This window comes from Scatophagus argus, chromosome 7 (assembly GCF_020382885.2).
Source record: "Scatophagus argus isolate fScaArg1 chromosome 7, fScaArg1.pri, whole genome shotgun sequence".
In the NCBI taxonomy this organism is placed as follows: domain Eukaryota; kingdom Metazoa; phylum Chordata; class Actinopteri; family Scatophagidae; genus Scatophagus; species Scatophagus argus.
This window is the reverse complement of record NC_058499.1, coordinates 17564551-17580276: the sequence shown is the minus strand read 5'-3', so window position 1 is coordinate 17580276 and position 15726 is coordinate 17564551. Positions and strand designations below refer to the sequence as shown.

The following is a 15726-nucleotide window of genomic DNA, read 5'->3' as shown; positions in this document are numbered from 1 at the left end:
CAGTGTTGTATAAAGAAAAATCCCTAAACTAAGTGCACCAAAATCAGATGATACATCTGAAAAAATAAGTAAACAAAGCTATGAATCCGATATAGCATTCAGTGTTAAATTTCAATACTTTAAATACTACAGAAACAAAAACCAAAAAACAAACAAATAAAAAAACATAACCTCAGTTGAGCACAAATTACCAACAGTCAACAGTTCTGACATTCAACAGAAAGAATTATAACTTGTAATATAGCGCTGACAGATAGAGTTGGACCTGATGGTGAGAAGTCCTTCCTTCCTTCCTCTGGCTTCCTGGATTTAACCGCGGTGAAGCGAGCTGCTGGCCTCGCTCCCACGCTTCATAACACCCTGTGTTCACAGCCAGTCTTAAGTGCAGCTAGCTCCTAATGCTACCAGGCTGTTGGCTCAGTGTTAGCATTTATCATGAGCCACTCAGCTCAGAGACCACCGGTGATTAAAAAGGCTTTCAGAAAGGTCATGTTCAGCAGGTCTACGGCTGGGAGTGCACAACGGAGGAGTAAAGGCCATGTGACATCACACCAGACACTGACTGTGTTATAACACAGCACAGTGTGCTGTGTGTGGGTATGAATAGGACAGCACACGTACAGAACATGTTCCCCAGCGTGGCCCTTGCTAAGCCCTCAGTCAGTGAGACTTATCCATATTTACACACACACACACACACACACACACACACACACACACACACACACACACACACACACACACACACTTCCTCAAGGGAATATGAGGTCTTATAACAGTCAAATCCTCTGTTGTACATCTTGTGTTTTTGTGTTGTGTCCAGCCTTGAGCTGTTCTGCCTCACTCCTGGGAGGCCCAGTCAGCAGCTCCCATACAGTGACCCTAACCCAGCAGCGGAAATCAGACGACCCTGAACACCAGCTCCCTCTCTGTTATCCTTTTGCCTTCATTCCAAGTCAAACCCTTTGCTGGAAAACATCTCCCTCCTCCTCCACATCCTTTTTTAAATGTGAAGCACCTCATCGAGCTGGCTTGTGACACACTCACAAACTCACATTAGTGTTTAACAGGCTGTTTACAAAGTAGCCTGTATTAGAGATTCAGATGTAGAGATGCTTTTGCATCCTACAAACGAAGACAGTAATAACTGTTGCAATATTGAAGGCTTTTTAGGGTAGGTGTTACATTTCAATTGTACCTACCAAATATTTATCTATATCTATATCTATCTATTTATCTATTATATATATTTTGATCCCAAAATATTGTTGCAAGTTTTATCAAACAAAAGTATCAAAAATGTGTCAGTTGTGCCAAAATGTCAGTTTCAATTTTGAATTAATGCACAACAATTAATTATTTTGAATTAATTAATAAAAGTCATTTTTCAAGCAAAAATGCTAACAAAAAAAACCAAAAACAAAAACACTGGTTTTAGCTGGTAGCTGGTAATTTAAAGACTTGTGAATGTGATGTGAAGAGCTTTTCTCTGTTTTATATAATTGCAGACTTTTAAATACCTTTGGATTTTTGACTATTGATTGGACTAATTGAGAAATATGGAGCCATCTCACTGGACTTTACAAATGTAACAGACTTTTTAAATGTTTTCACATTTCAGTGGCTAAGCACCCCATCAAGGATTTGATTTTAAATGATCAAGTACACAATACATTTCAACTTGAAAAACACTCAACCTTATCTTTGGAAAACTGTGCAAAGTATGCAGGTCTAAACTGCTGCTGGTTTCAAACCTCGGCACAGACTGGTACCTGCCTGGCGATTTGGGTATTGTGCATCAATTACACTTAAATCAACTTCTTAAAACAACGACAGACCCTGTTTTAAGATCATCCCACATCAGAGCTACACCCTCCATCTGTGCCAACATGACATCCACTCTCTCCCTCTCTCGCTTGGCTGTCATGGTGGCAGGAAGTTGAGGAGATGTACAGGCCATATGTGCAGATCAGAGCCACACGGCAGAGTTGTCAGCAGACACATATGAAACATATGGCTGCTGGTGCTGCTCTGTCAGCTATTAAGCCGTTTCTGTCGCTGGCTGCCTCTAATCTTACCGACTGCCTTGCTGCTGTTTAATTTCTCACCTCAAGTGCATCCACATGTGGTGCGCAAGTGTTAACACTCATATGCATGTACAAACACACAGAAATGGAAAAAGTGGGGCCACAGAGGGAAGGGAAATCCTTTTACTCTTGTACATCCTCCTATGAGCTGCAGACCTTTGGTCTCCTCCCATTCTTTGTGCTTTGTCTTCAGCAAGCCAGCCTCTTGTTCAAACCTGCACAACACACCTCACCCCACCCTGCTCTTGTATTACAGTAACACCTGACACCTTAAAGTGTTCTGTTTCTTCCTTGGAAGGCCAAGCAGAGAGAAGTCTTCTTTTTCCACTTTACTGCAGTGTGATTACTGCAATGTTTAATCTCACTGATCATGACCATGAGAATTTACCAGCAACATATTCATCTGGGGGGTGGGGGTGGGGAGCGGATGTCTGCCCATCTTTGGTTTTAAACAGATCATGTTGATAATTTATACTTGTTGGTAAGCTAATATTGTTTTTAAAGTGACATAACAAGTTGTGATCTCGAGTAACGTTATCTTTACCTCATGTCTCCTCTCTATATGTCTGTAACTTACAGTAATACAGGCCAAGCTAGCTAGGCTAACTACTCTGCTTAACACTTAATCAGGCTAACTTTTAATAAATGTGCAAGCCTTGTAGCAGCTCTGCACCGCTAACAATGGAAGGAACACATAGCAAGGATGCATGGAAAAGACGGAATATTTCAAAATAAATTAATTAAAAAAAAAAAAATCAATGAATATTTTGCATTATTTTTGGTAGCATTAAAGCAAGCTGTTAAAAAAAGACCGGTCCAGTTATAGTGAAGACAATGCAAAGACAGCAGCATCGGCTAAATTATCAAAACGTATTTAAAGAAACGCGACACCTCACTGGCACATAAACCACATGAATGAGCCACAAAGCGAGACGGAGAATAAATGGATAGAATAAGAGACTTCATATCATGTTAAAACCTGAGTTTTTAGTACAGTATTAGTACATCATGAGCTCTATTCTTGTTCTTCCCAGTAAGTGAAGTAAAAGAAACTTTACACAGATTAAGTCATTGCACACAAAACGTTTACGAGGGGAAAAGGAGGCAATCAAGATACACACCACCCATGACATTGCCTTCTACTTCCTGTCTAAAGCAGCTAAACTGGAAATTCACAATTGAGAAAAGATCAAGAGCAGCCCCCTCACTCCTTTCTCCAAGAACAATAGGTAAGCATGTCTACATATTTACATCTATGAGTTTCAGTATGTGGGTTCACAATATTACGACTGTTTCCTCTCAGTTGTCTTTTATTCTGTTGGGTGTTTAAAGCATGAGCTTGGCTGCAACTCCTGTAATCCCATTTAGAGAGGGTATCCATGGCGCGGGGCTGATTTATATACAAGCACGCAAACACTTCCACGTTCACACACAAAAATAGATGACTACCCACACACCTACACATGAAGAACAGCCAGAGGGAAGGGGTGGGCTGTTGATTAAAAGGGGATAAAGAAAATAAGTGAGATGCTGAGGAAAGAGGAAATTTTGAGAAGAAAAAATGAGGGTCCAGGAGGTGCGCAGCCTCGAGTACTGAGATGAACTTGGCTTCCTGAGGCATGCATGCTTTTAAGGTGTGTGTGTGTGTGTGTACACTCGACCAGCCTGATGCAACACAGACATCTCTAATCCAATTACAGTTCAGACCAGCATTGCGGCCTAGCCTTAGCCACCAAGGACAAACCTAGCAGCCTTACACCAACGCTAACATCCCGCCAGCTCCACAGAGATTTAGCAACTCGTCGTTCAGCTGAAGCCTCGCCCAAGGGTGTACACCACATCTTGGCATCTTGGTGAAAAATAAATAAAACCCAAACAGAATTAACAGCTTCCTCCTCCAAGACTAATTAAGTGTCTTATCAGACTGGTTGAATGAGGAGGTCCAACATTCAATTCCTTGGTTTCAAGGCGCTGGGAATTGAAGAGAAGGAATGAAATACATTTTTATTTCTCTATCTTGCATCCTCTCCCTTTCTGACCTGCAAACAGCTCCAAACTCCAATTCTCTCTCTGCCACTGGCTGCCCAGGCCCCTGCTGTTAAATCTCCCTCTCTGTCTTCTATTGCAGACCTCTGCTGTTTCTAATCTAGCTCTCTGACCCACGTTTCCGCTTCCCATTTATCTCCATATCTCACCTATCTCCTCTGCGCTACTATCATTTCCCTCCTTCCCTCGCACTTTCTATATTCTCCTGCCCTCTTCCTTATCAGCTGCCCTCTCTTCCTATTTTTTTCAATTTGCACTGCTCCAGTATGGCATCCTTTTTTTGACATCAGACACAAAGCCCCCGTTTGTCTATTAGTTAGCCAAATGACAAGTATAATATATTATATAAAGCAGAGATGAAATTTTGTGGTACACCATGTTTTGGTGCAAATCCATGTCAGGTAGCATTATTTTTTTTTATTTGATATTATCACCACATTTCCAAACATGGCTGCCTTCTTGTGATAAAATATAATGACATAAAATATAATACAAACAAAGTGTGTATTAATAGATTATTACATGCTTCTACCCAAAAAGGAAATATATAATTAAATGTAATTAATAGCCAGAACTGGATGTGAAAGACAGCAACCAGCCCTGAAATAAATGCAGCCAACTGTTCGGCAGGGTGTCCCTTGTGGGTGGACAGCAACAACAACCCTAAATCCTGCTGCAGGGGGTTCATCTTATTTTAGCTGATCTTAAGACAGCTCTAGCTGGCAGCAGTCCATGACTATGATACTCTCTGACAGAGCGGTAGCTGGTCCCAGGACTGTGGAGGTCAGTGCTGTTACTGGAAAACCAGTTAAGTCCAGGGTCTGTTAGGCAACATTGGCTTGAAACAACACATTTTGATAGAAAATGTCCTCCTTTGACCAATAACAAGAGACAGAAGGGGAGACAGAGTGAGAGAGGGCAGCTGATTAGTCATGACTGTTCCTGCCCTCTGTCAGCCTTTTCTCTTCCCTCGTCGCTCTCCATCCGATTGCAGTGCCAGTTGTGTTAGATGGGCAGGGCTGCACGGGGCGTTACGAAAGAGTAAACACAGTCACAGCATGGTGCCACTCTCCTGCCAAGTGCTATAGAGGCAAAACACACACACACACACCTCAAGCCATGCTAGGAGCAACACAACAACAGTGTGGTCCAAATAAGCAGAACATCCTCAACGTGAAAGTGATAACACAATGGGTCTGAAGATGAACAGATCTCTAAGACAGGCGTTATATAAGAATGAGGTCTGCTGTGCACTGAAGTGGTTACCTCACCATATGCATCAGAGGCTGCTGGTTAAATGTCAGCCAACTGCATAGCTGACATTGTGAAATGCAGCCTGTTCAAGCTTTTGAACAGGTCAGGACTATTTGAGTGGGCAGAGAAGCTTCACAAGCGCAGCCAGCTCAGGTACTGAGTTTGGTTGCATCTGCAGCCTCTCCATCGTTATCAGTATTGGGTTGCACTACACTCACAGAGCATGTTCGGTCCTCAGATGTTTTGGAAATCTCATCTTTGCTCAAACATACTGACAAATAAAAAACACCACACTTAGCAAGGGTTTCCATCTCGGGTTTTCGCCAAAGTGCTTAATAAAGCCACTCATGCGTTTGGATTCTCCAATTAACTACTTGTGCATATTCAGCGAAAGTCAAACTGCCGAGTCATTCTGGTGTCACGTTCGTTTCTAGGCCTCTCCATGTCTCTACCTCAGTGAAAGAGGAAGGGAATATAGGGAAGTAGAGAGAGGCGACTCAAGAGACAAACTGGAGTGTACAGCGGTATTCACTCAGGAGTGTGTCTGCATATGCATGTGTTCTTGTACCCATGCTATTAGGCTCCTCAGAAAGACATGCAATAGAGCCTTTATATCTCCTTCAATGATGCAGACTGATTTACTAAAAACACTCCATGATACATTATTGTGTCTTCAAGCCTGGGGGGCAGCCCCACTTAACATTCACTCAGGCCTTTCCTCCAGTGACCGACTAGTTTTCATTGCAGCACGATGGCACAATATTTTAACCAACAAAGCTTAAATAAATTGTGTTAGATTTTGTAGTTTTAGGAAAGACAAAGAGCAAAACTTCCAGTATTGACTGCAAACAGGTTTTGCCAGTGTGCTGGAGCTGCTAGTCATGGCTGTTACTAGATCAAGTACTTGCTTTAGGTATCACCTTCCTGTGAAACCCAAAGTCACTGACACCTCTGAACTATGACAGCTGAGCTTTTACGGTGTGGTGACAGCCCCACTGCTCACTTTTCGTTCCGATGTGGAGCTGCAAAAGAGAAGGAATCCGCCACTGTTGCCCCAGAAAAACAGCACAGCCTTGATGAGGAGTGAACACCGGCAAAAGTTCAAAAAGGGGGCTGATGTCAGAGAGGGAAGCTGAAGACTTGTTTGTTTAGACTCTGACCCCCAGGTTCTGCTATATGTTGTTTATATCTCTCACCCGAAGACACATGAAAAAGCTTGTACAATATTGCTCTGCACATAGGCTATCCTCCTACATGGTCAGCTCCGAATACAGCCAACACATCCCGCCAGAAATTGTTGTTAAACATTTCTCGGAGACGGCTGAGGGTACCCTGGGCCTGTTCGACGCTGCCTCGCTCTATACAGCCGAATAGTCCAGCTCAGGCAGCAGTCAAGCACGCAAACGTCTCTGCATATCAGCATCCCGAGAGAGAGAGACAGTGCAAATAGAATAAAAGGGAGAGAGAGAGAGAGAGAGACACACATAAAGACAGAGAGAGAGAGAAAAGGGAGAAGCTGAGCAAGAGAGTGAAAGACAGAGCGAGTCGGAGGGTTGAAAGCGACTAAAATGCCCTTTCTGGGAAGTAAACAAACCTTCCAGCCAATCCCTCAGCACGGCAGCACATCATGGTGAAGTGGCCCGAGGCATGCTGCTGAGCCCAAGGCCAGGGCCCAGCTGCATTAATGCAAGGCAGAGTTGATCTTGGCATCAAAAACTGAGGCACATAAACCAGTGATGACAGAAATAGTCAGCCCTGTACAATTGACCACAATCAAACAGAAATGTCACGCAATAAACACTGACTGAAACTTTGAATATTTGTTGTTGACTCTGTGTCAACAGGGTGCTGAAGAAACTCTATGGTTAATGAGTTGGGTTGGTGTGTGCTATATAAAGATATAGAGATAAATATAAAATATTTTTTCTCCCTTTTGTGTAAATGTAGGTGAACAAATTATGATTTCACTGTCTGCTATTCATCAGAATGCACTCTCTCAGAGTTCAGTCAGCACCTATCAGATGTCTAAACTTTATCAGAGACACTGTGAGAGCATTACAAACTTCACAAAAAAAGGAAAAACACAGGTGAACTTTATAACAGTGGCGAAGGCTCAGTTCTGTTAAGTGTCCCAGTAACAGTGAACCAGCATGCACAACAGCAGGACCTCCTCTACGTGGAATGCAGCAGTCGTTAACACACCTGTCAGTTTCCTGCTTTGACATGTCAAAATGTCTGCTGTGCAACCAGTCCACTGGCTTTCATTTAACATGGGTTCATATTTTTTGGAAACTTGAAAGACCATCAGTCAAAGGAGGTCTCTCTTACAAAACAGCTGATGTAAACCGTGGACTCCGGTGCTGTGGAGAGCTGATGTGCGTTGAGACACTGGGCAAGCTGCCACTCACTACACGAGGTGCTGTCATTAAAGGTCTGGCCAGCCTGCGTGGTCTTAAAGATCTTGGCCTGGGCCACCACGGGTGTGTAGTCATAAAGCAACTTCAGTGCCAGACAGAATAAACTGATTCCCACTAGAGTAGGATTCTTACTGTGGGCTCTGACAGAAAGCTCCCCTCACTGTACAATTAACAAGCTAGTTGAGAGCTCTTTCCCGCTGTGGACGCTGATTGCTACACTACCATCAGGCAAGTCCTAATAAGAGAACAGTGTATCAGAGAAGCACTGAGGATGACTGTCAAGTTAGAAATAAAGACAGGAGAGTCACACTCCACCCTAGTCTAGACTGAGCTGGTGTCAGTGCTGGTTAGTTTCAATACTCAAAGCAGGTGACTGTATTGAGATCATGTCTGCTCATCTGTCACAGCCTATTATAAGCACTGCATCTGTGGTGCGAGCAGCGGAAGCAGCCACCTGGGCTGAGGAGGCTGTGTGAAATAGAGTGTGCATGCATGTGTATGGAGATAGAAATAAGGCAGCAGGGTTGCATGAGGACAATCCTGCTGCATAATCTATGTATATATACAGAGGAAGTCAAAAGCCAAAAAAAAACAAAAAAAAAGAGTTAATAGAGATTGCTTGAAGGGCATAATTTCTGTGGATCCTTTGACTGGAACAGGGTTGCAAGAAATTGTCTGAGTTGACTCATTTCACTTCCTGTCAGATACAGAGAAGCAAAGTGTTTTCCCCACCAGTAATTTCGCATTTGAACGGTTAGGACAACCTCGACATGAAAACACAGGAGGTTGTTGTATAATTTAGGACATTACAGGGGAGGACTGCAACTAAGAATTATTTAAAATATCGATTAACCTGCAGATTATTTTCACGATTAATTGATTAATAGTTTAGCCTAAAGTGTCACAAAATTCATGTCTTCAAATTGTTTCTTTTGTCATACCAACAGCCCAAAACCCAAAGTCTCTTTATTTACCGACATAAGTGACAAAAAAACAGCAAATCCTCACATTTGAAAAAAACCCCAAAAACCTGGAACCAGTAAAAGTTTGAAGTTTTTGATTGACAAATGCTAAAACAATGAATTAATTATTAAAATATTTGCCAATTCTCTCAACTGTCTACTCAATTAATCGACTAATTGTTGATTAGTTATTTTAAATGCTTTATCTTTGATTCAAAGATTCGATTTTATTATCATTATGCAAGCATAACGAAATTTTGTAAAGATGTGTGCTACCAAATACTAGAATACATATATGATGAGTCAACAGGAAACTTTGATGCTCATCTATGTGTTAGACAAAAACTGAAAAGGCTAATCACCAAAAATGGAAAAAAAATAAAATAATGGGGCTGTTACTGCCAGGTGCGATTCCACCCAATTCACTACACTATATGATCCATCGCTGTAACAGAAAGCTATTTCTGATCGTTTAGATTAGTTGGTTTGAAAGTAAGAAACTGTTTAATCCATGTGGTATTGTCTCTACACTTTTAAACTGATGCCATGCCATGCTTACATTAACATGAGAACTGTTTCACGTCTGAGGTCATGAGTGTTCTGAAATTTAATGACGTGTTAATGGGTCACAAAACAGCTGAGAAAAACAAAATCAACGTGAGAAGAAGGAAACCAGTAAACAGCTTCTGTGAGACACCACAGCTCACGTCTTTTTGAATGTGTTTTGAGAGAGAGCATAGCAGACAGACAGTCAGACGTTTCCCCACAGTCGAGGAAGTTCAGCCTAAAAGAGGTTGTTGTAAAATCCCCTTCGTTATCTGCCATCACACCAAACTGACATCGTTCTCGCTCTCATTCTTTGTACTGAACATCGTGAAAAGTTGAAGATGCGAGACGATTACTAACCCACTCTTGAAGGAGTATCACGTCAGCTGCTGCAGTGCCTGGTTTAAAGGCATTTTGACCCGGTTTTCTAGAACAGACCGGATAACACTCCAAACAAAATACCCCCTGACTGAAGTACTACATGGTGTTGTTTGAATTATTTCTATGCCAAAGCCGATACAAGTGATGCCTATATTTTAGGCCGTACATAAAAAATACCATATTTTGAGGATAATAAACACTTGCTTGAAATTGGTCAGTACTGAGGACCAATACCCAACCCTAATCATACTGTGATATGAGTTTACCACAAAATATGAAACAGCCCTTTTAATATTGCAATCTTTCTTACTAGTACTTGACTCACTCCAATGCTGCAGGGTAACAATACTCTATATACGCCTATATACCATTAAGTCACAGGTGATGTAATGCAAGCTAAGTGTATGTTAAATCTGACCCTTTGCTCAGGTCATTCAGGCTAAAGCGGTGCTCCACTTAGCTGCTGTAGTCTCCATTCTGTCACTCTTCATTCAGCATTACTAAACCATCACTCAAAAGCAAAGGGGATTAAACATCTGTCAAAGCCTGCCCATTTCACCCAGCAGGAAAAAGACACATTTAGGCGTCGCACATCTCCCCTGGTGATTTGACATCCTGACTGACTCCGAATCCGGACAGATGAGGTCATTCAGCTCTGAAATAACGCTCTCTTTCCAATACAAATGCACTGCACACAGATAAACCCAATGTACTTTGCAAAGACATATTGGTTTATGTTTTGAGGTGAGCGCAGAGGTGATACACACACTAAAAATCAAGAGGTGTTATTTGTATCCTCCAGCTGTAACCACAGAATTCTGTTTTTGTGAATTTGCCACCAACCATAAAGTAACCATGCAATTGTCTCTACATCCCATTTTCTCAGTCTGTTCAGCATTAGTAGGCCATCACGTACTTGTTATCTGCTACAGACCTCCATTTGATTCCCAGTGGAGCTTCATCATTCCCATCTAATACATTCCCCCACCTCCACGATCAACGCCACCTTATAATTTCTTCCATTTTTCTCCCTAATCAACCACTCCCTCAGAAGCATTCATATCCCTTTCTTTTATCCTTCTCTTCCCATCCATCGGTCAAAAAAATGTGCCATCCCTTCATCGCTCTGCCTTTCCTTCATCAGTCCTCCTCTTTCATTCATCATGTCTTTTCGTTCCTTCCTTCCCCTCCCTCTCGTCATCTACACATTTCTCCCCAAATCAGCCGCTTATAACGATCCATCCCTCTTTCCTTCCATCATGTTCTCTTTCGCTCTCCCTCTCCTCTCTCCTTTCACCTCCTCCTACCATTGGTCCTGACTGTGGGGTCCTTCACCCTGGGTCCGTATTCAGAGTGATTACACGCTTGGTTAACTCATTCATGGACTCCACTCCATCACTGACGTACGCTGGACGTAAACCTGCTCGCCTCCAATGCAACCAGCTCACATACACACCCTTTACCCACATACATAAACAACAGACAACGTGCCGCTTTAACATGTAGTTACACACATTTCTCAACATGCAGAAATGTCTTGATAACCGAGGAAAAATGTGGTTGCAGTTCAACAGACAGCCAACAGTTATAACTAACTGTAGATACCTTCACTGGAAATTAATAAGCTACTTTAGTTACTATGTGAGCATGATTCATGTTTTCTGTGAGAGCAGGACATGACACATTATTTAAAGGGTGTCACTCCACAAAAAAAGTTTCAACAGCTTTCATAAGATGGTGAGTATGTATTAACACCAAGTACATTTAGTAACATCCATGATAATCCTGACTGAGCGACAGTGGTCTCCTTTTGTATGTGATTCTTCACTTTTCTCACCTCCTCCAACACCAAGACATAACTGGGTGTTGCTGCTGAATTCCTAACAGATCACTAAGCAAACCAGTTTACACTGACAGCACCAACTGTTGGGGCAAAAAATTATCATTATTTCATGTGTGACTGAGGGGAGAGGGAAGAGGAGGTTAAGACCTATAAATCATGTTTACAACTGAGAGAAGCAATGCCTCAGGTTGCAAGTCAATGCAAGAACCAGGAAGTGTCAGGAGGACGAAAATCATCATCTTCCTTTGCCCATGGTCTGGCTATCTGTTAAATATTTTCTCAGATATCCTGCTAACTAACTGACACAAAGACAGGCCAGTTGAACAAAAAGTCTCCATGGTGAAGGTAATAGTTAGTAAACACTGCTATTCTGGCTGGGGGTCTGCATCGTTATCTCTCAGACAAAATGTCACAATGTGAAGAAACACCCCTGACAACATGCCTCCACCCTTCCTCAGCCCTGATCTGCTCACAAAGTGCTGCAGCCAGCCAGCCTGATAACCAGCCTGCAAAAACAATAACCTCAGAGCGACACACCTTACAACGCAAGTCCAAACCTTCTGCGATATGCTGAAGAAATGATGTTTGGAAACATATCAGATGCCACCATGTTAGTCACCAGACTTAGTCATGAGCGCAACAATATGTTAAACCATATAAAGAAAAGAAACTGCTTGCAATTGTGATTTCATTGAGTCCCGCTTTACTTAAAAGCAAATATGTTGTATGTTCTAACCAGACAATCTAGTGCCTTTTAGTTTGCATAGCAAATACACAAGCACAACATAGTGCAAGATAACACATCTGAGTTCTACGATAGCAGACTGGCTCAGTGAGTTAATTTATCACAGTCACTGATATCAGAGGTTAATCTTGAATGCAAGGTTGGTGACCATATAGTAGCCCGGTGTCAGACAGACAGAGATGTATCTCGTTCAGTCCTACTGCTCACAAGCTAACCAAACAGAAAGTAAAAAAATCAAGACCATCAATGTCTGTCTTGAGTCACCTACTACTTCAAGGCAAAAATTATACCAAGCTTATTAGACTCTGAATTACTGTACAGTGCATCTAGTCTCGAAAACAAATATATTTTTGCTTCAGTTGAATTAAAAAATGAACCAGCGTTTGCGTTACGTTTATTTATCCATCCTCCAAGGTACCAATTTCACAATTATGACTTCTTCATCGGTGAGTTCGCCGACACCAGAACCTATTGTGTGTCCCTAAGGTAGCACGTTAGGTAACGTTAAGTTAGCATGAGTGCTAACGACAGTTCATGTAAAAGCGGCCAATGCACCTTGCATAGGAAATAAACTTAACCCGGGCACAGCCGCGTTAGCAAGACTGACAAGCTGCTATCGTTAGCCCATTCGCTGTGTTAATCATTCCTATAAATGAGCTGCCTGTACAACAAACTGGTCTCTACACAGTTATACCTATGACCTAATGTGGGCGCTGCCATCGTTGGTTAGATATTTGCAGGCCACAGAGATGCCCAAAAATACCGCCTGGCCCTGGGTAACATTAGGTTGGTTTGGCGTTGCAGCGTTAACCCGTTGCCAGCTTTGCTATCAACTAGCTTCGCAGGGCTAAGCTAAGCTAGGCAACATGTTACCCGCTTGTGGCTATCTAATGTGTTTAAGCGGAAAGCTGACGTTATTCAACGCGACAGTGCACCTGTCTAATGCTGACCGTGGTGGTGTCAGTTACTGTGGGGTAAATTTGCAGCCAGCATCAGAAAGACTGCGCAGTTAAGCGAACATGGGAGAGTAACTGTTAAGCTGGCGAGGCAAGTTAGCTGTCTGTACTCACCCCATCAACCAATCCATGGCGCTGTTTGTAGCTAGCTTGGCTAACGTTAGCTGGCAGGGGATAAATCCACCAGAAGCTGGAGGCGACCCCCTAGTTTATCCAGCCACCACCCTCGCTGCCCTGGCTACCTGGCCCCCGAGTCCCGTCGCTCTCCCCGGGGCCCGTGTCTCTTGAAGCTGCTGGATACTCGCCGGTCTCTGACAAACGCCACTTAAACTTCGAGCGATTGTCCTTGTTTTGATCCTCAGCTAGCTCGGATCATAAAGTGGCACTAACACAGTCAGATCAGTCTGTTAGCTGGATATGGGAGTGCAGCATTGAGTGCCTTTGAGCAAGAAAGGCGAGCGGATGAGAGCAGGGCAGCGGTGTGTGTCTGCTTGGAGTCGCGGTGTCCGGTGTGCACTGGCGCCGAGTGAAGCTTGTCTGCTGTGATGCCGCTGGTCAACCCGGTAACCTCTGTCATGAAGCCTTGTATGGCTACCGTGCTAGCTGACAGCCTGAACCGCCACTGAAGCTGCTGCTGTCTGAGCGAAGTCTAAATCGGAGTCCGGAAGTAAACACAGAGCCGATCCACTCTGCCTCTCCTGTGCGTAAAATGCGTGTCACGCAGGGATATGTAGTGACTTTAGCTGTCGACGCTATTGTAGTTCCCTACCACTACAGACACTTTGATGGGAAGATGGTCACATCTGCTATTTACATACTACATGTTATTATTTTATATTAATTAACACTTTGACTCGGGCAGTGAGCAATGAAAATAAGGTTTTAGTGCAGGAAAGTGCAGGCACTGCCATAGAGGCACAGTCCACCTGGGATCCCAAATGTCAGTGGGGTTTTTTCAACTGCAGCTATGTTAGGGAATTTGAATTTATTTATTTTTTAAAAAATCAATATCCAGAAAGACGGTTCTTGCATTATTGACTGTATTAATGTTCCTCCCTTGACTTCTAGAGAGACCATTTGTCAAGATCTAGTTTTTATTGCTATATTATTATTTTTTTCCCCAAATAAAGTTGTAATCACACTGAAAGCTCAGGGCCAGGTGCTATTATAGCAGCATATAAATACTGGTATGTCTCAGGGTCCGGGTGCATATAATGAAGCTGCCATGTACAGTCTGCTGTGTGACACTGTATTTTCTGTACTTGATGGGAATCTGACGTGACAGAATGTACATACTCATTGCTCAGAGGCTGGTAGGTTGGGCACGAGGGCCTGCCAGTTATTCCGTCCATGTCTTTGCTGCTGGGTGAATCTCTTGTAGCTTTCATCATTATAACATACTGCACAGAACAGAAAGAACCCTCCAAACAAGCCAAGAGAAATGCCATCGGAGGCCATAAATCTAAGCAGGAAGGCATTCATGTGCACTGACCCCTCACTGTGAACCTGTGCCAGCAGGGCAGTTGTGCTAATGACCAATATATCACAGGCTAAATCAGCTATATCGTTCTGCTTGTTCTTAGACATCGACTGGGCAGAGACAGGATGGACTGTTTTATATGTGATCATCCACTTTTATGTCTTCTTTAGTTAGCTGATGATCTGCTTCATTCAGGTCTCTCTACTCCCACTGTTCATACAGAAACAGTGAAACGGTTGATTATTTTAACAAGAGAAATGTTAAATAATTCCAACTGATATTACAATGAATTAATCTTTTAAGTCATTAAAAGACATTTGTGGACAGTGCGTCCAACAGCATATGAGGAGATTTGGCCGTTTTTTTCCATTTTATTTTAACAAAACAAGACATTTTAAGACACTTGAAAAGTATTTTCTGATATTACTTGTATATTCCTGTACACAGCTATAGATCTTACTCTATAGCTTCTCTTTCTTCTATTCCCGCTTCTCCTTTCACCCATTTTCCTCTTTAAGAAACCCATCAATCAGACTGATGCAGTCTGCAGAGATGGGATCAATACGTACTTTGCCCTACAACAATGACTGGTCTTCTCTTCCTGTCTGCCTCTGTCTGAGAGACCAGAAGAGCAAGACGTATGGTCGTCATCGAGTCCTACCACTCCTCTCTTCCTTCTTCTTTTTCTGTCTCACCCACTCCTCCCTGCTTCCTCCTCTTTCTTCCCTTCCTCTTCCCTGCATCCAAAGGCTTCTATAAATAACATTAGCGCACAGGTGACGGAGAGGGCATTCAGACTAGGAGCCCTGTTAACAGGAGGCAGAGCCACATGATTGGCTCGTTGTCCCTTCAGCGCCTTGCTGGTCTCCAATCAGTTCACGGAGAGGCGTGGTCACAGTGATGATTGACAGTAAGCTTGTGGGGAGTTCAGACCTGCTATAATACTGATTACAACCACATGAGGGCGGTGTGGGATCTTTGTTGACTCCGGCCTGTGTAGACCCTGCAT

The 15726-nt window shown here is 42.9% G+C and overlaps 1 protein-coding gene across 1 annotated transcript in view; it reads right to left on the bottom strand.

Annotated features, from left to right (window-relative positions):
* mob2a (MOB kinase activator 2a) overlaps positions 1-13920 on the bottom strand; it is a 59129-nt gene extending 45209 nt beyond the window's left edge. The window contains exon 1 of the mRNA XM_046395532.1: positions 13352-13920. Within this exon, the coding sequence (XP_046251488.1) occupies positions 13352-13368 (17 nt within the window). The 5' untranslated portion in view covers positions 13369-13920. The remainder of the gene's footprint in view (positions 1-13351) is intronic.
* Between the last annotated feature and the right edge of the window lie 1806 nt (positions 13921-15726).